The following is a 22,606-nucleotide window of genomic DNA, read 5'->3' on the forward strand; positions in this document are numbered from 1 at the left end:
AAAGTTCTAAAAGACCATTTGACCAAAAACTGAAACTTGACATCATCTAAGTAAATTTCAATAATCTATGACAATAACTGTGAAAAGGAAGATGAGCCATTCCAAAAGATCTACTTTACTGTCAGAAATTTTGTTGCTAGAGATAACAGACATAAATACATAAGGTACAAGGACTGCTTATTTTAACATCCCCTTCTAACTCTGTCCTTCAGTCACCTTGCCAGACAGTGCCACCAACTCTGCTGCCACTTTTGCCTCTTCCCTCCATTCAATACACACTAACTGTTTAGCGAGTGTAGAGCACAGTGTTAAATTTCAGAAGAGATTCGTCCTCTGCCCTCATGAAGTCTACAATCTTAAAGGAGGATAAGACACTGATAACTATAATACACCAAAACACTTACGTATATTCAAAATTAGAAAGACACTCTGAGGTCAAAAAAGTAAGGTGACCAAGGGAGACTGCATGAGAGAGCATCTGAGCTGAGCTTTAAAGGATGTTTAGAAATTCAGCAGACAAAGAGAGAGAGGGGAAGTGTTCCAGACACAAGGAGGGTCCAGTACGAAGGCAAAGAGGCCTTCAGGAGGGCTCCCGGTTCCTTACAGGAGCAGAACATAGACCTGTCTGGATGAAGCATGTGTGAAGGGTGTAAAGGTGTCCAGTGAAAGAAAGGTGGGGAGGCACCAGAAAGGAGGAAAAGGTCAGGCAGGGAAGTTCTGAAATGTACTCCAGAGGCAACAAGGAACCAATGCGACTTTTAGCAGAGCAGAGGCATGACTTCATTTCAGTAGAAGAGAGATTATTCCAGCATCAGTATGGAAGAACATATTGGACAGAATGAAGAAAGGAAGGCCTGTTAAAATACTACTGCTAGAGTATACACGTTGGCTGGTCTTGAAGATGTATACTAGTATGGAAATGGAGAGACTAGAGGAGAGGGAATGGATGGAGATCCCCTCGACAGGACCCATCACCTCTCCAGCTTCTGCTTCCATCGGTCTCCTCAGCCTCCAATGCTGCTGTCATTTTTCTTGGCCCCAGGTGCTATCCCTTCTGCCACTGCAACAGACAATCCCCTCATCTGCCGTTAAGACCATGACCCAACCAACACTCACACACACATCACCTGGCCACCATAAATTACTATGTCTCTGTACGTGGGACAGCGAAGAACTCCATCAGGTTTCCCCCTGATGTTCCTTCAAAATATGGTTACCCTGACTTCCTGAATGCTCCATCCACAGAATATAAGTTCCAAAAGCTTCTACCACACTAGAAAGGCTCCAAGTACTGTCTCAGCAACAGATTCTATCTTCTTTCTTTGGACTAGCCCAGCTAAGGACAGATAGGCTCATCACCAAGAGCCTGGTTACTGGGGAATAAATTCTCTGACCGTGTCAACCCATAAAACAAAACAAAACAAACAAACAAAAAACAATCACCATTAGACCTAAGCAGATGAATTCTGCAGTAATGGTGGCAGAGTACAAGAAAAGACATGAGAGAATGAAAAGCATCCCAGTTTTTAGACACCTATAAGCATTAACTTGGTTAAATGTGAGATTCCTGCCCAGTGGCCAAAAAGACATGCAATTGGAAGAAATAAATCATATCAATATTAACATTATTACTAAAAAACCAAAGCAGAAGGCAAAAAGAACTTGCAGCTAAATGGTGAAGTTAAAAAAAAAAAAAGAAATACATGTAGTGTATTTTATTCTGCCTAGAGGCAACAAGAAATATTTTATGAGAAACCTAGCCATCTCACATTGTAACTCTCATGATCAGCAACTGCAAAAAGGCCACCATGAATGTAACTGCAGCTCATGTTCCAACATCTGTTGTAGAGGATGAGGGGATGAAGAAATTCTATAAAGAATTCAATAAAATAGTCCAAATTAAATCAACATATGTTTTAGCAAAGGTGGGTGTAGACAGTAAAAATATTGGAAAATAAAGTTCAGAAATAAGAGTGAAAGGTTTTTAGTAATATATGGAAGCCTCACATAAACATATTCATTTACACATATATGTCTACATATATCTATATATCAATATTTCCTTCAAGAAGAGAGGAAGCACTAGACATGAAAAACACCAAATAACATCATAAAAACAAAAGATATATTTTAACACACAGAAAAAGAAATCATTTCCAAATAATAGTCTATGTACAATCAACTTTTTATTGCAAACATCAAATACCAAATTATATGGCAGACACTTGAGGCAATTGCAACCTGATCTATTTTTAAAAGCTACTGATCCAGAAAAAAAAAAGTAGTAACTTTTTAGTAGTTAAAAAAAAAAAAGAAATCACTAGAATAAAAGAACATCAGAATGAACTATCACCATTTCCTAGGAATGCTTAACTAATGTAAATCAATCACCACAACAAGGACACTGACAGAGCCTACAAATTATATCAGACAGCAAATATTTGTTCCCCTTGAGAAGTCAACAGCAACACTAGCTTAGACTATAAATTCATCTGTAAGGTCTTACAGAAGAATATGGAAGATCACTTCATAAAACAAGAAAAGAAACAGAAGGAAAAACAAATTTACCTAAAGTTTAGAGAGAGACTCAACTAAGTCAGATCACCACAAGGCCATTTAAGGATGAAAATGGTAGAAGGACAAACAAAACAATGGAAAAGGTGCCAACGTTTCTATTTTTCTCCATAAATGACAACAGAAACATCATATGGGAACTCTAACATGAACATCCCCAGTGTGGCAGGAAGAAGGAAAATGGGAAATGATAACACCTGGATTAAGTATACTCAAAAGAGGTTTATACAAAAATAACACAATTTTGGGGATCAATCCTTAAAATATCAGAAAAAGGAGAGAATATCTTGGCTTGGAAAAAATTATACTCTGTTATTACCTCCTTTTCCACACCCCCAACAACTGAGAAAATACCAATATATTCCCAACTCACATGCCTACTTTCCCATCTCTACAAAATCTTTATGAAATTAACTTACAAATGAATAAACTATCCTTGATGAAGGTATGGGAAGCAAAGAGCCAAGTTTTCATAAGGGATATTCTTTTTTTTTTAATTTATTTATTTATTTTTAGTTTTCAACATTCACTTCCATAAGATTTTGAGTTCCAAATTTTCTCCCCATCTCTCCCCTCTCCCCACTCCAAGACAGTGTACAATTTGATACTGGCTCTACGTGTACATACTGAACCTATATTCACATTAGTCATGTTGTAAAGAAGAATTTAAACCAATGCGAGAAAAAAAAAACCAATGGGAGAAACCATGAGAAAGAAGAAACAAAAAAAGAAAAAAAAGAGAGAAAGCAAGAAGTATTCTTCAATCTGCATTCAGACTCCATAGTTTTTTGTTTTTTTTTCTAGATATGGACAGCATTTTCCATCATGAGTCCTTTGGGATTGTCTTGGATGCTTGCATTGCTAAGAAGAAATACACCTATCAAAGTTAGTCAACGCACATTGTGGCTGTTACTGTGTACACTGTTCTCCTGGTTCTGCTCACTTCATTCAGCATCAGTTCATTCAAGTCTTTCCAGGTTTTTCTGGTCTGCCTGCTCATAATTTCTAGCACAGTAGTATTCCATTACATTCATAAACCAGAACTTGTTTAGCCATTCTCCAACTGATGGGCATCCCCTCAATTTCCAATTCTTTGCCCCCACAGAAAGAGCTGCTATAAATATTTTCGTAGCTGTGGGTCCTTTTCCCATTTTTATTATCTCTTTGGGATACAGCCCTAGAAGTGCTATTGCTGGGTCAAAGGGTATGCACAGTTTTATAGCCCTTTGGGCATAGTTCCAGAACAGCTGGATCAGTTCACAACTCCAACAATTTTCCCACATCCTCTCCAGCATCTATCATTTTCCTGTTTTGTCATGTTAGCCAATCTGATAGGTGTGATGTTGTACCTCAGAGTTGTTTTGATTTGCATTTCTCTAATCAGTAGCAATTTAGAGCATTTTTTATATGACTATAGATAGCTTTAATTTCTTTATATGAAAACTGCCTGTTCATATCCTTTGACCATTTATCAACTGGGGAAAGACCTGTATTCTTATAGATTTGACTCAGTTCTCTATATATTTTAGAAATGAGGCCTTTGTCAGAGACACTGGTTGTAAACATTCTTTCCCAGTTTTCTGCTTCCCTCCTAATCTTGGTTGCACTAGCCTTATTTGTGCAAACTTTTCAATGTAATGTAATCAAAATTATCCATTTTACATTTCATGATGTTCTCTATTTCTTGTTTGGGCATAAATTCTTCCACTCTTCATAAATCTCATAAACTATTCCCTGCTCTCCCAGTTTGCTTACAGTATCAGCCTTTACACCTAACAAGGGATATTCTGTAGCATAAATCTTTACAGTCACATAACCAACTGAAAGGTGTAGAAATGATCTTGCTTTACCTCTGTTTTAAAAAGTTGACTAAGTAAAGCAAATTCCTGCCTCTCCTCAAACATAGCAGAAATCAACAAGGATGACATCAAAATCACACAAAATTCCTTTCAGGATGAAACAGAGACAACTCTGTTCAATGATGCTCTGGTTTTTAATACCAAGTAAGGCTTAACCAGGAAGACCCACGCTTGTCAAAGGGGTTTGCCACCATCCGGGAGGATGTGCAGCACAAAGTCAAAATGGAAGCAGGATTCTCTACAGACCATGAGGCCCTCCACATGCTCCTGTGTGCATATGATACTGTGTCACTTGCAGCCAGTCCTAAACACCGCAGAGCCTCCCATTCCATATAAAAGGGCAATTTATCTGATATGAATCCGCCTGCCTCACCTGGATCCTAACCCAGTCTTCTCCTTCTGCCTAGTCTCCAATTCTTCTCTTTCAAGTCTGCCAGGGACTCTCACTTAAAGCACCCAGAGACCAAACCAAAGGACAGAATACCAGCCTCACAGTCTGGTTTTGTTGACCACACTTTCAAAGGAGGAACACTTACATCCACGCTTCCAGATTTCAACATCCAATGCCTTGTTACAGAATAACTTGTTCACTAATTTGCCAATTATCTGTACCCAGAAATTGTTCAAGTTTTAAAGAGAAGCATAAGTTTAAATTCTTGGTTTAGATTTCAACATGGAATCCCTAACCCTGGAATGGCAAAATAAATATTCAAGCAAAATTCATACTCTATTCTTCCTTGGGTGGTACATATAGTTATGCTTTCCAATTTTTCTTATGAAGAGATAACTGGGAAAAAACAATTATAACACCGTCCCAATTAATTTCGACAGTGAGATCCAAATACAAAGATAGTCATTAAAAAACTACCGAATGTGTGCCACACAATTCATTTCAATAAATTATAACTAAAAGGCATCAGGGTATAGTGGAATATATAAATATATATCATATATAATAATTATATTTATAATATATATAATATACATAAGAATATATAAAAAGCCAGCCTCATAATATGGATAATGTGGGTCCAAGCCTCGTCTCCAACACATGAAAGCCATGTGATCATGAGGAGTCCCCTCACTTCTCAGTGTTCTGGGCAACTCTCTAAAGGTGCCATGTGCATAGAAGGTGCTAATCTCTATTCATAGAGGAAATATCTCACCAAGAGCTCCCAATACAGATGAAATCACAGAGCCAGTGAAGAATAAAAATTGGAATTCATCAAAGCTGATGTTATATAATTTTATGTAGCTATACTATAATGGACAGCTGATCAAGAGGCATGTTACCTCTTGGGCATAAATATTAATTATTAATTAAATTAATTATTATTTTGATATTAATTTGGTCTCGGTCTCTGGTTTACAGAACTCTTCTCCTCAAAGACGAATCCTTTTTTACCTAAAGGCACTAGAACTCTGAGGGCTCCCTCTGTTACACTGCCAGCAGGAAGGTACCCTTGCCTCCCCCAGGACCACACGGGCTCCTCAGGACTGCCCTTAGGGAACCACCCAGGAAGTTGCTTCATCCCAAGCCACACACCAGGTAGTCCTTCTTCTGGGATCATCCAGAGCCCCATTCCTCAGTGGGTGTAGGATGTGAGCCTGCCTGCCTGCCTCTCCTGAATCCTGACACTCTCTTCTACCTCTGCCCAGGCTCCAAGTTCGCTCTTTCTAAGCACTCCTCCTTGAAGTGAACAGAGACTGAGTGTCTCTCTTGCCAACACCGCCTCAAAGGCACCATTGAAAAACAGCAGCTTACTGAAAGAACCGTAAGCAAGGACAGACTACAGAGGTGAGAAATTGGCCTCCTACCTTTTCCAAAATGAACTTGTTTAAATATGGCATATAGCCCTGATTGGAGACGGGCCCCTCGTCGTCATCCCGAAAGTGTTCCTCCAGGGCCACGGGGTCATGTGGAACCTTCAGCACCGTACACAGATTGTGAGACAGTACCTAAAAGGACAAAGGTCTTTGAGACAGCAAACCACAATACTCATTTGCAACAGTACCACCCACGACCACCACCATGAGCTCCTCTTCCTGGCATATCCAGTAAAGGGGCCGCCGGCAACCCCTTGGCACCCGCCCTTTGGTTTCCCTGACCAGGCCTGCACTGGGAAGGAGAAAGGCTGCATACATATGTGTTCTGAGGACCATGGGGAGAGCTCCCTAGTCTGCGCTCAGCTCTGTCACTCATGAGCTGCCAGACCCCACCCCCCCACCCCCGCACGAGGCATTTTGAGACCCTGTTCTCCATCTGTAAAATGAGGAGGGGTGAGTTCATACCTTCTCAGGTCCCTCCCAGCTCTCAAATTCGGCTTAGTCTTCAGTGCAATTCAACTCAATTTGAAAACATCTATTAAGTTCCTGTAACACCAAACCTGTGCTCTGTTCTAAGGCTCCTACTCCAAGAGTCCACACAAAAATAAAAGAACTAACTTGTGCATTCAAAAAGAAAAGGGTGAAAAGTGTGAAGGTGAGGTCAAGCAGAAGCATTTGGATACTGAGGTGACAGAGAGTAAAAAAAATAATAAAAATAAGCCACACGAATTTATTTCTGTGGTCACTTTAAAAAATCTACCACGTCTAAAACAATTTGTTGAAAATGTATTTTACGTAGCTCTGAACCTGTAAGAAGAGTGACCAGTCATCAGGCCATCAGCACACACGCTGGGACATCAAGCTGAGCTCACTTAATTAGTCCGGGACCTTCCTTCACCTCTCAGACATTTACTAGCTTAATGACCCGGGCGTGTCACCCGACCTCTCCACCTCGTGCTTTCCTCATCCATAAAATGGGAAAGGCTGGAGTCACTGACCTCTAAGGTCCCTTCCAGCTCTAAATTTATGATCCTATAAATCAGAACAAGGAAACCTTTAAATCACATCCACTTCACATGCACATTCCTGAACACACTAAATAAATTAATTCTAAATCTTCCTGATGAGACAGCCAACCTTAGGTTAAAGTTCACCTTATTTCTGAAAACAAAAGTAACCACCAACATTCAACCATCGGGAGATGGCTTTCTGTGCCAGGAGGGGAACTTTACTTTTCCTCAGAGTTTTTGGGAAGGGTTTGCTTTTAATATCTTTATATTTTTATCCGTGAAAAGAACATGTGCAAATCCCCACTCTGCATTTGTGTTTTTCTTACAGTGTACAGAAAAGGACCTCACTGAGAGCCTTTCCTAAAGGCTCAAATGGTTTTAAGGAAGTAAGCAAAGTAAAGGAAGTAAATACTAAAAAGATTCTAAATGCAGTCAGGAAAACTTTCCCAAAAAAAAAAAAAAAAACCATCAAAAGCACTGTGCTTCTTAAGTAATCCTCCTGCTTGCCAGTAACAGCAAGGTTTAAAAACAAGGAGCCATTTCTAAGGAATAAGGGAAAATCTCAAGCTTAAAGCCTGGGCCCTGCCCTGTGCGCCTGTCCTCCCCTGCCCTAGCAAAAGCAGCTTCAATTCCCCTCCCCCCCAATCCTATTTCATGTAAAAATGAAGAACTCTACTCAGGCTGAGCTCTGGCTCTGAGATCCTTTTAAGTCTCCTCATTCAAAAATGTTTGGGACTTTACCCAACATACTGCACTTACCCAGTAAAAAGAACCATGTGTATAGAAGCTTTCCTATGCTTTTCAAGTCAGGACAAATGGAGTAGCAACAAAAGTATAATTAAGGAAGACAAGAAGAAATTTGTTAATAGAAGGGAAAAACAAAGTTGCATTCTGTACCTCTGAAGTCATTATTCTTCATAACAATTAAAAAGCCCAAACTGCATCTAAAAGGTTTTTATTTCAATTAAGAATTAGAATGACATTTTGAGGACCAGACATAAGCTCTCTAAGTAACAATACCTTTATGGTTTACAAAGCACTTTCTATATATTACAAAGTTGGATCCTTTCCTAGGTAAGAGCCTTCCTGGTAGGAGGGACAGGCAGAGATGATTGCTGCCATTTTACACAGAGGAGATCAGCTCAGACAATCAGAGAACTGGCTCAAGGTCACACACACAGCTAGACCGGGGCAAAACTGGAATCACCATCCATGTCTCCAAACCCTAATCACTTCTCACCACAGCAGGTGAGTCCACAGTAGCAAGCATCACTGGGTAGGCCCCAAGATTCCAAAATGATTAATTACATTCTGCTTCACTCACAATTACTAATAGATTCTTTTGTACTTGGAATGATATACAGCCCTTCCTATAAAAAAATGACAGTCACAGGGATCTGCACAGATTTCCTCACATTTTCTCTTACTTCGTAACATTTAATCAACAGCATGATAACGGACCCAATCTGTGGCCATTAACAGGGCCAGACTACCTAGTTCACCTAGAAACTGATGCTGCAAGCTTTGGTGACCATGATTCTCTAAACATCAGAGCTGCCTGGTAGCTGCTTTACTGAAAGTCACAAGCCTTAGAGGAAAACCACTGTTCAGCTTAGCAGCAGTGACTCCACTTTACAGATAGGGAAGTAAAGGCCAAAGACCACAAATTCTTGCTTTAAAAGAAAAAACTGACCCTATCTTTAATCAGGACGTTTGATAGTTCTTTTTTAAAAAAGCTGAATCTCTATAACAAACGCCTGCCATAAAATGTGTTAAGTGGCCATACAACTGTGAAACATTTTTTCTGCTTTCCCATTATCAAATATTGAATTATTGCTACCACATTAAAAGATATATTTCTATGCAAGAAATCCATCTCTCCAGTTCATCGGTTGCATTCTGCTATGGCTTCTAATTAATAATCTAAGTTCCTGCTAAGATCTTCTTAGCCTCGGTTTCTTCTGGAGTTTGCTTTTCATCCTTTAAGCACTTCGAGTAAGATCAATCATGAAAATGAAATCAAGAGTTCTCCACATTGATACTTACTAGCTGTGTGACCCTAGACAAGTCACTTAACTCTGACTGCTTAAGCCAAAAAAAAAAAAAAAAAAAAAAAGACTTCCCAGATTAAATGAACAAGCAATTCTCAAAGGAAAACATCCAAGCTATCAACAGCCCTATGAAAAAAATGCTCCAAATAACTAATAAGTAAAGAAATACAAATTAACAAGATATTAAATTTTAACTCACACTTAACAGATTGGCAAAGATGACAAAAAAGGTAAAGTGACAATTGTTGGAGGGGCTACAGGAAGACAGGCACATTAACGTACTGTTGGAGGATATAAGAAATAGCCCAGTTGGAACTATGAGCAAAAAGTTACTAAACTTGTCATACTCTTTGATCTAGTAATACAACTACTAGCCCCATGCCCAGAGATCAAAGAAAGTAGAAAAGGACTCTTATTTTGAAAAATATTTATAGCAGGTTTTGAGGGGAGGCAAAATATCAGAAACTAAAAGAGTGTTCATCATGTGGGAAATGGCTTGAGAAATTACGCTATAAAAGTATAATGTAATACTACTGTGCTAAAAGAAGTGACAAATGGGATGGTTTCAGAGAATTCTGGGAAGACCTGTATGAGGTGGTGCAGTAAGGTGAGAAGAACCAAGGGAATAATTTATATGATACTAAAAATGAACAGTTCTGAAAGACTTAAGAACTCTGATCAATGTAAAAACGAACTACAATTCCAGAGGACCTATGATGATGTATGCTACCCACCTCGTGAAAGAGAAGCGATCAGCTTGATGCGTAGAATGAAACATACATTGTTGGATACAGCAAGTGTATGAATTTGTTTTGTTTAAGAATGCTTACTTGCTACAGGGATTGTGGGAGAGAGCTGGGTGGAAAACTACTTACTGTTCCCCCTAAAAAAGGGCGGGGGGGGGGTGTCACTGAAGCATATTTTTCAATTCACAGGAGGAGTTCAGAAGTAAATACACAGAAGACCTGCTGTGAAAGTAGCATGTTGAATAAGTGATGTACTTTTTATAAAACAAGCTGTATGTAATAAAAAAAAAATCAGTTTCACTTGTAATCCTCTTTCTTTTCTGCTTTTTTATGGTGTTTGTTAAATTCAGGATACAAAATAATTTTTAAAAGTTTTAAAGAAAATGAAATCAAGACATGTGCACTACATCTATTGGCTCAATATAGTAAAAACAATATTCCCAAATCTACATTACCATACCAGTAAAAACACCAGTTCTTCATAGAACCAGATAACTAACAAAATCTATTTGGGAAATGCAAATAGCACCAACAAAAATATTTAAGACCAAAAGTCATTGCCCAATAAATAACTGGTAAAAAGTTATGAACAGTTCTCAAAAGAAGGATCACAAATTATTAACAACCACATAAAGGAGCACTCCAAATCACTAATAAGAGAAAGTGAATCAAAACAACTCTTAAATTTTGCTTCACACCCAGTAAACTAGCAGAGGAAAAAAGAAGAGAATTACCAATGTTGGGGGAGTTATGGAAAGACATGAGGCATACAATTAGTCAAACCACCAGAGAAATTTGGAATTATTTAAAGAAAATTACTAAAATACCTTTTAATCCAAATATCCCACTACGAGGTATATAATCCCAAGGTCAATAATAAAAAGAAAGGCCCCATTTAAAACAAAACATTTATAACAGTATTTTTTTATAGTAATAAAGAACTGGGAACAAAGTAGACGCCTATTGATTAGGGAATGGTTAAACAAAGCATAGTACAGGAATGCAATGGAATATTACCGTATTATAAAAAACAAACATAACGAACACAAAGAATCGAGGGGAGACTTACATGAACTAATGCAAAGTGAAGTCAGCAGAACCAGGAAAACAATTTATACAACAACTACACTGAGCGGCAGAAAGAGCTCTGGATTTGGAATCAAAGGACCTGGGTTTACATCCCGGGTTCTGCCACTTAGCATCTATATGACCTTGTGCAAATCACTTAACCTCTGTGGGACTCAGTTTCCTCATCTGTGAATGAGGGGGTTTGACTAGAAAGCCTCTAAGACCCTTTCTGGCTCTAAATCTATGATCCTATGATCATGTGTAAATGGAAACAACAACAAAATAGCCAAGATTGAATGTTGTAAAAATAATCTAACTTCTCCCTCCCCCCAAAAAAAGAAATAGGAAAAAGTACTTTCTTCTCCTCTTTCTTCTGAGGGTTTGGGGGAAAGGAAAACAATAGAACAGGACTATGGGACTGGATATAATGCCAGTTTGGTTTTGGTTTTTTGTTTGGTTTTTTTTTCAATATGTTGGCTAGTTTTACTGAACTCTCTCTTTCTTTTTTTATTCTTTCCTATAAGGATGGCTCACTAGGAGAGGTGGGGGAAGACTACATTGGAAAATGTAGGTGATATAAAAACAAAAGATATAAATACAATTTTGTTTATGGACAAGAATGTCAAGTGGGTATATAAGGGGGGGAAAGCTGAGGAAGAAGAACTTGCATATCCAGATTGCATATTCCAGATATGAAACGATTATCATCAAAACTAGTCCTGGGAAAAAGGAGGAAAGTAAATCAATGGACTAGAACAGAAATCTCAGACATTGAACCAAATAAATGTAAAAGGTGAGTGTTTGACAAGTTTGTAGAAAATAAAACTGGAGAAATAAATGCAACTAGAAAAGTGATTAGCCATGTAATAGGAATACATTCATATCTCACACCAGATACTAAAATGTGTTCTAGCTGGATCAAATACATTTTTAAACTAATTATTAGAATATGAAAGAAAAAAGAATATTTAATTCAATCGTATATTTTAAAATTGTATCCATTATACAAAATGAGGAAAAATTGGAGACAAAATGCATTTGATAAAATAAAAATTAGGGTAGGTACAATAAACATATAATCAAAAAGAAAATGAAACTAGAAAAATGCAGAATATAACATTAAAAACTTGACATTTACAATTTATAAGAAACTATTAAAAAATATCCAAAGGACCCCTTAACCCTGATTGCCTCACCAAAAAAAAAAAATATATCTATATGCAAAGGTCCCAAATATCCCAGTCCCCAGTGGGCAAACAGTCAAGGAATATGAACAGTTTTCCAAAGACCATACATATGCTATAAAAATCACCTGGAAAAAAAAATGTTCAGCTTCGCTAATATCCAAAGAATTAAAAACTTTGAATAGTAGTCAATCAGTCAATAAGAATTAAGGACCTACTATGTGCTAGGCATTATGCTAAGCACTGGAGATACAAAGAAAAGTAAAAGCCAGTCCAGGCTCTCAAAGAACTGACACACTAACGAGAAAGACAACATGAAAACAACTTTGTACAGACAAAACATATACAGGATAAAACAGAGATAATCAACAGAGGTAAAACATTCAGAGGGATGTGGAAAAGTATTTCAGCTGGGACTTGAAGGAAGCCAGAAGCCTGAATGAGGAGGGAGAGAGTTCCAGGCACAGCAGACAGCCAGTGCCAATGCCAGGAGTGGGGAGGTGGAGTCTGAAATGAGGAACAGCCAGGAGGCCAGTGTCACGGATCACAGAGTGAGTACAAGGGTGTGAGCAAAGTATGAGAAGACTGGGAAGGAAGGAGGGGGCCTAGTTATCAAGGGCTGTGAATGCCAAACAGGATTTTCTATTTGATCCTCGAGGTGACCGGGAGCCACTGAAGTTTACTGAAGAGGAGAGCAGACATGGTCAGACTTGCCTTTCAGGAAGATTAATTTGACAGTTGAATAAAAGACAGACTGAAGTGGGGAGAGACTTGTGGCAGAAAAAACAAGGAGCAGGCTAATGCAATAGTCCAATTTGAGATGAGGAGGGGGGATAGCAACATCAAAGCCTACAGAGAAGTCAAGGAGGAGACTTGAGAAAGGGCCATTAGATTTGGTAATCAAAAGATCACTGGTAACTTTGAAGAGAACAGTTTCATTTGAATGAAGAGGTCAGAAGCCAGACTTTGAAGAGTTAAGAATAAAATGAGAGGAAATTAAGTGAAGGCTTCTATTGTGGACAGCTTTCTCATACCCATCAAAATGGAAAAATAATTGAAAGCAATAAACAACGGTCACAGGACTGTGGAGAAATGAGTACAAGAATACACTGAAAATTTCGGAAAAAAAAACAGTGCAATCTTTTTGTAAAGTAATTTGGCTGATAGAAAATAATTATAAAATCGCAAAAATAATAACACCCGATTACAAATTCCTGAGGAAGGAGGAGGGAGGGGGTCATCTAGAAATGATTATGACACAAAAACAAAATGCATCAATAAAACTAATTACAACCAAAAATGCTTTAATAAATAAACATACGATTTGCCATAATTCTGTCACTGGAAATACACCTAGAAAGTGGAACATACAATGCACAGAAAGATGTACTCAAGGATATTTACAGTGTCCTGATTTGTCACGGGAATGGTTAAATAAATTTCTGAAGCTTCATATACGGGACACTATGATGCAAGATTGATAAATATAAGGCAAAAAAAAAAAATCCAGAAAGACCTTTAGGAAGTCACACAGTTTAAACACAACCAGAAGATCTTCAAAGTGCACACTCCTGCAGAAACAGAAGGGAACAGAAATCAAGGCCCAAACCAAGGTGGCAGAGACAAAGGAAGTAGTTCACATGCTGTAAGGGACTCTTAATGTGCTAAAATTCATTTATTCAAATAAAAAGAGTTGTAAAATGATGTGGGTCAGGATACAGGGCCGTCTCAAAGCAAGAAAGACCTGGAGTCAGACAGTCTTGCCTCTGGGGCAGGTTTTGTCACCCCAAGCAAATCATTTAACTTCTCAGGGCTTTAGGCACTTCTAAGTTGCAAAGAAGGAACCAACTAAATTGGTAAAGGGAGCTTACTCACCTAGGGTTCCCTATGCCAATGAAATCACAGGTCCTGACCTTACTTTACCGTCAAAAAACAAACAAAAAAACTGTGCCTGGGAAAGCAGTATTGCAACATGGCTAAGGGCTTGAGTTTCTGATGTGAAATCCTCCCAGAAAGTGTTTCAAAATAATGAAGTCAAAGAATTCACCCTTCTAAAAATGTTAAGATTCCACAGACTTTGCAACTGGCCCAATGGACAAATGACAGGTTTTTCTTTACACCAGATAACCAGGTTTCACCAATGCAAAAAATGAGGGGTTAATTCCAGTTGACTGACACAGTACTTGACTACTGAACAAGTCTTTCTTTTTAGGTATGAACATTTTCTAAGAGTTTTAGAAAACATCAAGCTAACAGCAAATCATTGGAAAATTCCTCCTAACAATGAACCACTATGACCAATTTCCTACAACCATTCCACACAGACAGGAGTATTGTCTCCTTGGGAGTCCTGCCCCATTCCACAAGGAGTCACTTTTCCCTTTCCTAACAATATCCTTACTTCTAACTCTCCTTCCCTCTGTGGTCTTTCCTTTTATGTTCAGACTATCTGATAGTCTGAACTCTCCTGGCTCGTGACTCAGTAATCTCAGATCACTGACTCCTCCCTCTCTCTCAAGACTAATTAAGTCATCCTTTACAATCTCTCCCCAATCTCAATTCTTTCCACTGCCACCATCTACAAGGCATTCAAATGGTGTTTTACAGTTTACAAAGTACTGAATCTAAATTATCTCATTTCAGCCTTACAAGCACTCTCTGAAGTAGAAAGCATAAGTATTTTACAGATGAGGAACTTAGGAAATGACTTGATCAAAGTCACAGGACTAGTGAGTGGCCGGCAGAGTCCTTGGCTTCCCGGATCTCCTTGCAAGGCTGAGATCAAATCTCACCTTCCTTCTGCAAAAGTCTTTCCTAGTTGGCCCTTCCCAACCCCACTCCCCAAACGCCTTCTCTAGATTACCTTCCACATACACTTTCTACTTCATTACTTACTGTCTCTGGCTGCTTTCACCTTTCTTTATACACACCCTACTCAGCACAGGGGTGCCTGGCACCTAGATAGGGCTTAGTAAATGTTTGTTGCCTAACTCATGTCTATGGCCCATAGACCAAATTGATTGCTCTTTCTTAAATGACTGCAGCTTCTGTTATTTTTATTCCTAGACTAGGGCCTCCTAACTTGTCTTTTGGCCTCTTAGCCCCTCCTCTCTCAAATTCATCCTCAGATGAGAATTCTACAACCAAGCTCATCTTTAGAGCTGAAAGGAAACCTTAGATCCCCCTAGTTTTACAGGTAAGGAAACTGAGGCCCAGAGAGATGGTCACAGGGCTACTACATGTCAGAGGTGGGGTTTGAGTCCAGGACCTCCGACTCCATTGGAGCAAACCCTCCCTCTCTTCTTAAAGCATTATTTTAAATGTTATTCCTTTGTTTAAAGGCATGGCATTAAGGCATTGCTGAACATGGCAGAGTGGCTGGTGCACTCACTCATTTCTCTCCACCTCCATCCATCTCTACCTTCATAAAGACTACCCATCCTTCCAAACCTAACTTGAACACTAACTTCTCCTTGAGCCTTCCCCAGCTAAAAGTGGTATCTCCTTTCTGTGAACTCACATATTCTGGACGACTGGTATGCAACTTAATGTCTTCGTTGTTGTTCAGCGATTTTTTCACTGAAAGACTCTTCATGACCTCATCTAGGATTTTCTTGGCAAAGATACTGGAGTGGTTTGCCATTTCCTTCTCCAGCTCATTTTACACATGAGAAAACTGAGGCAAAAACTTGTCCAGTGTCACTGCTAGTGTCTGAGGCCAGATTTGAACCCTATCCACTGCACCACCTAGCCATCCCAATAAAGCCTTGTGTTGTAGTTATTTGTGTCTTATCCCTAACTAGTCTTTATAACCCTTGCGACACTTGGAATACAGTTTGTACTCAACATTTATGGATAGATATTGATCGATTCCATATCTCAATTGCTTTTTCCTCTCTAATAATATCAGATCATGATTCCTTTCCCTAGAAATTCACTCATTTGCCTAGCTGTATTTACCTATCCTTCTTCAGGGACCAACTCCCATCCCACCTCATTAAGCTTTCCCTCCTGGTTCCAGACCTTTCCAATGTCTCTTTACTCTGAATACCTACAGCACAAATAATCTAAACCACACAATTCAGGATAACTACATAATTTCGTTATTTCATATCAAATGGATAGATGGTTTGTCTCCACAACTGAACCCTAAGAGCAGCAACCGTGGGCTCCCAGGGCCAATCTCCACCACCACCACCATGCTGAATACAAAGCAAAGGCACAACTAATTCAGCTGGTACAGCTAGTCGAGGGAGCCTGGCTAGAACACTGTCCTTGAGACATATAATATGCCACAGTATTCAGATGGAGGCCATCTCCTAAGGCTGCTTTTGGTACCTCCATAATTAAACTTTCCTGGATGAGGTTCAATTGAAATTCACTTTATTCTAAAATCCACTCTTAGAGGGACTATTATAATGTAGAGACCTTCCTCATCATCTCTACCCTTCCACTCCAACCTCTCCCTTACTTTGAAATCTAGTTTAAAGTTGTCAGATTATATCACAACATCTGCTAGGATAGGATACATGTGGACACCCAAAGTGAGAAACTCTTCACCATACTCCTAGCAAGAGGAAACAGAAAATTTTCTCCTTGAAAATTCACTCCAATTCATTTTGCAGAGTTGTCAAAAACCCTTGTAGCCATTCCATTCCTTCTCAAAAACCCCAAATAGCTCTCCATTACATAGTCAATTAATTCAGCTTAAATTCCCCAGTCTGTCACTGATAGGCTTCCCCTATTTATGCAACCTCTGGAGGTCAAGATTCAACTTTTCCAGAAAATCATTCCCAAATGATTACTCCCTTAGTTTTCATTCCTTCAGTAATTAAGAAAACATTTTGTGCTATACCTTATATTCATATGTTGTTTTCTTTAAAACCCTTCACATATATTATTCAAGAATTAAATATTTGTAATTGTTCTTTAAATTACATATTTTATGCAATTTATGTAATATTTTGTGTAAATAAAATTTTAAATTAAAATTTAAAATTAAAAAAATTTATGTAAATAAAATTTTAAATTGAAAATGTAATAATTTATGTAAATAAAAATTACATATTTAAATTACATATTTGAAAAGATGACTGAATTTGGAATTAAAGGCCTTATTTTGAGTCCCAGCTGCATCATTTTTTAATTACTTGACTTTGGGCAAATCACATCCCTTCTCAGGGACCTCAGGGAAATGAAGGTGTTGGCCTAGATAATCTTTAAGGTCCTTTTCAGCCCTATTTAATAATCTATGATTCTAATTTTTTTTTTCTCATTCAACTTCACTGTAAGCTTAGGCTGTTTTCTAGTTCCTTGGTGCATGTGCCTAAGTGCTCTGCAGCAGGTTTCCCTTGCTGGACTTAGACCACTCAGCTTCCTATGAATTACAAGAGTGATGATGACCAAATTCTCTTGAACATGAGGACCACTTGGTCTACATTGCTGTCCCCATCTCCATTCAACCCACTTTCTCCTTAATCAGGAGTCTTGTTCTTTGATAGAATCTTTGGTTCCTAGGAATGCTATTTCATTACAAATAAGTAATACTCCCCTTAATGCAGACTGCAAACCTTCTGACACTCAGGAACTTAGTAAACTGTCTCCGAGAATTACTGTAGTCAGAAAAGTCATCCCCCTACAGACAACCTGCTGTCCTCTCACAAACACTCAGTCAATTCACTGCTGGGCTCATCCCTGCAGCCTTTCTAATCTGGTAGAACCCACCAGAATTTGTAATCAGACAGTATGGCCTTCAGGAACCCAGAATAGAGTTCACACTCTAAGGCACTGCCCTGAAACTCTTCTCTGGACATCCCTTCTTGACTAAATCTTCAGGTCTTTTCTCTGTCCTCAATTCCCTTGACTTCTCTTCAGGACCTGATTCTTCTGGACACCTCTTCTTTTTAAATGACTGTTTTCCCTCAGCTTTCATGTAATGCTTTCCTTTAATATCAGTGAGGTGAGAGGTGTTACTGACACATACAAGCAGCAATATCCACCTATCAGACTCATGATATGTTACATCTTATTCCTACTTAATAAATGAACTTCAAATGCAAAGAGGAAAGTGGCTTTACCCAAGCCCACAGTTAGCAGCTAACTCAACACAAATCCAGTTTTGCTACCTTGCAATCAAGGGATCTTACCACGACTCGGCCAGTGTTCCTTCCACATTTCTTAAACTAGAGTTGAAAATTATCCAAGGCAGCCATAGAGACCTGAGCTCCGTCTCCTTCCAGGAGCAAAGCCTCTTGCTCTCACCTGTGATGGAATGGCCAGCATTGCAGTTCTTGACCTCGCCTTCCTGCTCCCTTCTGTCAATACCCCATGACGGATACCTTTGCAAAAGCTGCAGGGAAACCCCCTTCTCACCTCCACATCTCAAAATGCCCCTTTCCTCCAAGCTCAGCTCAGCTGAGCCCTTGACATGAGCCCTTTTCTGATCCCAGCAGCCCTCAATGTTCCCTCACATTACTTCACATTTATTCTGTACACTTCTCGAATACATTTACATGCACGTTGTCTCACCTAAAGTTCTTTGAACCATGTCATTTGTGTCTGTGTGTCCTTCAATCTAGCACCACGCCCGGGGCACAGCAGCCAACGAATAAATGCTCAGTGACTGACTAGATCATCTTCCCAAGCAAATCTCCCTCTCCCTAGGCAAAGAGAGATCTCAAGTGCAAAGTAGACCATTGAGAAAGTGACTGAAATCATGAAAACACAGAGTGCTCACTGATTTGGAAAGGAAAGTCCAGGGATGGCAATGAGAGGACAGGCAGGGTTACCGTGGGAAACACCCAAGAATTCCAGGGTATGGGAAGTCCCTCCACCTACACAGATAGCATCCTGACTATAACAGAGAGTCTTAGGGCCCAGAGGGGTTTAAGTGACTGGTCCAGGGCAGTCAGTGTCAAAGATGGAATACGAACCCAGGTCTTCCGACTTAAGACAAAAAAACTATCCATTAAACCAAGAAATCTCTATGGAAGGCCTATTGCATGTAAGTCAAAGAAAGATAAAAAATCAAATCTTTTCACTTAAAGCCCTTGATGTATTTCTTGTAATGTCATTTACACAAAGAGGATCAAATCTCTCAGAAGTGCTGCACACTCTCCTCGTTGTTTTTACAGCTCTGCTACTTACCACTTACATGACCTTGGAAGTTGCTTACTCTTTCAGGGCCTCAGTTTCCTCATCGGTAAAATGATGTTTGTCCTAAGGTCCTTTCCAGCTCTAAATCTATGATCCTATGAGGTGAGTCATTTATGGCCCAGGGTAATCAATACATGAAAGGACAAAGCAACCGGGCCCACGAAGTGACCGGATTAAAAACCTGAGCTTCACTAACACGGCAGATGTCATTTAGTTGAATTTAATTTACATGAACCACATTGAGAAAGGAATAAGTAATAAGATGTTTGGTTCAAGCCTTCAGCTGGATGACAAAGACTTCTACTTTAAAAATAACAGAATAAAAGCAAATTACATGCTTCTAAAAATAACATGTCAAGAAAGAGAGCCAGCTAGTTTGATTCAAAACAATATTGCTGACATGTAATTCCTACTAAAACCATAACCACAAGCAGCAAAGTTGTAACTGCGTTCACAAAAGTACCACTTGATTTTGTTATATTTAACCAAAACAAGAGGCATCATGACATAGTAACTCTAATCTTGGAGTCAGGGAGGCCAGGGTTCAAATTCTGCCTCTGACACTCACTAGCTGCATAAAGAACTGCTAGGAAACAAACTTCTCACTGTCCCATTCCCCTCTGTGAGTCTTGAAATCGCAGATGAGGACCTGATCCACAATGGTAAAGGGAGTTTCCAAACAAAGGGTTTGCCACATAGATGAAATTGGAGCTCCACACCAAAAACAAAACAAAACCCTGAAATAGCATTCCCTACACAATATGGATTGAAATATACTAAATGTAATATCAGTTTCAAGACTTTCTCTTTGTGGGATACACAGCCTTTGAAGCTACAGGTAAAGTAAAAGACAAGTAAAATGTTTACATAATTTAAACCTAAAAGTATTTGTTAGCAAAGGTATTCTTAGTCAATTAGTCAATAAATATTTATTAAGTGCCTACTATTAGCCAAGGGAAATACAAAGAAAGGTAAAATTCAGTCCCTTCTCTCAAGAAACTTACAACATAACATAATGGAGTTGTTGCTTACAACATGCAAGCATGTACGAAGAAACTTATCCCACAGGATAAACTGGAAATAATCAACACAGGAAAGGCTTCCTGGAGAAGGTGGGATTTTTGCTGGGCCTTTGAAGGAAGCCAGGGAAGCACAAGGGCAGAGATGAGGAGAAGGGAGCATTCACACAGGGAAGGTAACCAGTGGAAGGCAGAGCTCAGGAGCTGACCATGAGTGTCCTGTTAGCAAGGAGGTCAATATCACCGTATCACTGGATCACAAAGCACCTGAGAGTGTAAGATGTAAGAGGCTGGAAAGGTGGGAGAGGGGGCAGGTTATGAAAGACTTTGAACACCAGACAGAAGATTTTACATTTGATACTGGAATCAATAGGGAGCCCCTGGGGTTTACTGAACAGGGAGAGGGAAAGGCTGATGTGATCAAACCTTCTCTTTAGGGAAACAACTACAGACAGATGAGTGGAAACTAGACTGGTCTAGGGTGAGATTTGTGGCCGGGCGACCAACCTGCAGACGATTAAATGCGGGTCTGCACCAGGGCAGGGGCAGTGACAGGGAGAAGGTAGCGTGTGCAAGAAAAATGAGATAGAGGTAAAATCGACAAGCCTTTGCTAAAGAGTAGATATGGAGGAAGAGGAAGGCATTGAACATGACATCTAGCTCATAAGCCTGAGTGATAGGGTGGATGGTGATACCCTCAAGAGTAACAGAGAAGTTTTTAAGGGGGTAGGTGGCGAGGGCAGGGGGTTTGAGATGTCAACAGGACATCCAGTTCCAGATGTCGAACAGACAGGTGGAGATCCTAGCCCGAAGGTCAGCAGAAAAAACAAGCATTTATTAATAAATGGTGCCAGGCACCATGCTAAGCACTTTACAAATATTATCTCATTTGGTCCTCACCACAAGACAGGGAAGTAGATGTTATTATTATCTCCATTTTGTACTTCCAGAAACTGATGCAGACAGAGATTTAAGTGACTTGCCCAGGGTCATACAGCTAGTGTCTGAGGTTGGATTTGACTCCAGACCGTCGAGAGCTTTCCATCATACCACCTGGCTGCCTCTGATGACTGCACCTAGTGAAAGAGTGTAGAAGCAGAAGAGAGGAGGACACAGGACAGAGCCCTGTGGGACATCCACAATTAGTTAGTGTGATCTGGATAAAGATTCTGCAAAGGAGACTGCAGAGTCAGAAGACAGGAGTGTCACAAAAAGAGAGAGAAGAGAGTATTAAAGAGAAAGAAGTGTCAAAGGCCAAAGAGAGGTCAAAAAGGAAGAAAACTGAGAAAAAGGCTGTAAGATGTGACAATTCAGAGAGCATTAGTAACGCTGCAGGCAGCAGTTTCAATTGAAACGATGAGGCTGGAAGCCAGACCTGAGGGAGTTAAGAAAAGAATGAGGGGAAAGGAAGTGGGGGCACCACTTCTCAAGCCACAAAAGGGAAGAGAGATATGGGCAGTGGCTATAAGGGATGGATGGACCACGTGAAGGTTTTCTGAGGATGGGGGAGATATGGGCATATTCGTAGGCAGCAGGGAAGCAGCCAAGAGACAAGGAGAGATTGACGATAAGCGACAGAATGGGGAGGACAGAAAGGGCAATCAGCTGGAGAAGATGGGATGGAGTGAGATCACTTGTGCAGGCAAACGGGTGTACCATGGCCAGGAGAAGGGGATAATTCATGACATGAGACAGGTAATGGAGGAAACAGTGGCAGAAATATCTAGGAGACATGAAGGTGGGAGAAGAGGGAGCTCTCCATTTTTTCCAGTAAATTCCAGTAAGGCCAGATTCTAGGCTGAGAGGGTGGTGCGAAGGAGGAGTCCTGGGAGGTCTGAAGAAGCTATGAAAAGATTTTGAAGACCCGTGGTGAGAGGAATGGGGAGTTAAGGAGGGAGATTGTAAAAGGATTGCCTTGTAGCATCGAGGGCCCAGTGGCGGTTATATACATAAATCTTCAGTGGACCTGGTCAGCCTTGTTTCTGATTTTCTCCAGCTTCATTCATGTGTGAAGAAGTAAAAGCAGCAGAGAGTGGATTTTGTGCATCTGTTTCCACTGGCAGATCAGAGCCCAAAAGCTACAGTGGTTTTTTAAGAGGCAGTTTTAATGCTG

General features: G+C 39.7%; 1 protein-coding gene across 2 annotated transcripts in view; it reads right to left on the reverse strand.

The window, feature by feature from the left end:
• The window catches only part of SWAP70 (switching B cell complex subunit SWAP70), an 81,198-nt gene that overhangs the window by 54,418 nt on the left and 4,174 nt on the right, over nucleotides 1-22,606 (reverse strand). For both annotated transcript variants that reach the window (XM_027852543.1, XM_027852542.1), the window contains exon 2: nucleotides 6,252-6,392. In XM_027852543.1, the coding sequence (XP_027708344.1) occupies nucleotides 6,252-6,392 (141 nt within the window). The remainder of the gene's footprint in view (nucleotides 1-6,251; nucleotides 6,393-22,606) is intronic.

Source organism: Vombatus ursinus, unplaced genomic scaffold (genome assembly GCF_900497805.2).
Source record: "Vombatus ursinus unplaced genomic scaffold, bare-nosed wombat genome assembly UNPS02009770.1, whole genome shotgun sequence".
Taxonomy (NCBI): domain Eukaryota; kingdom Metazoa; phylum Chordata; class Mammalia; order Diprotodontia; family Vombatidae; genus Vombatus; species Vombatus ursinus.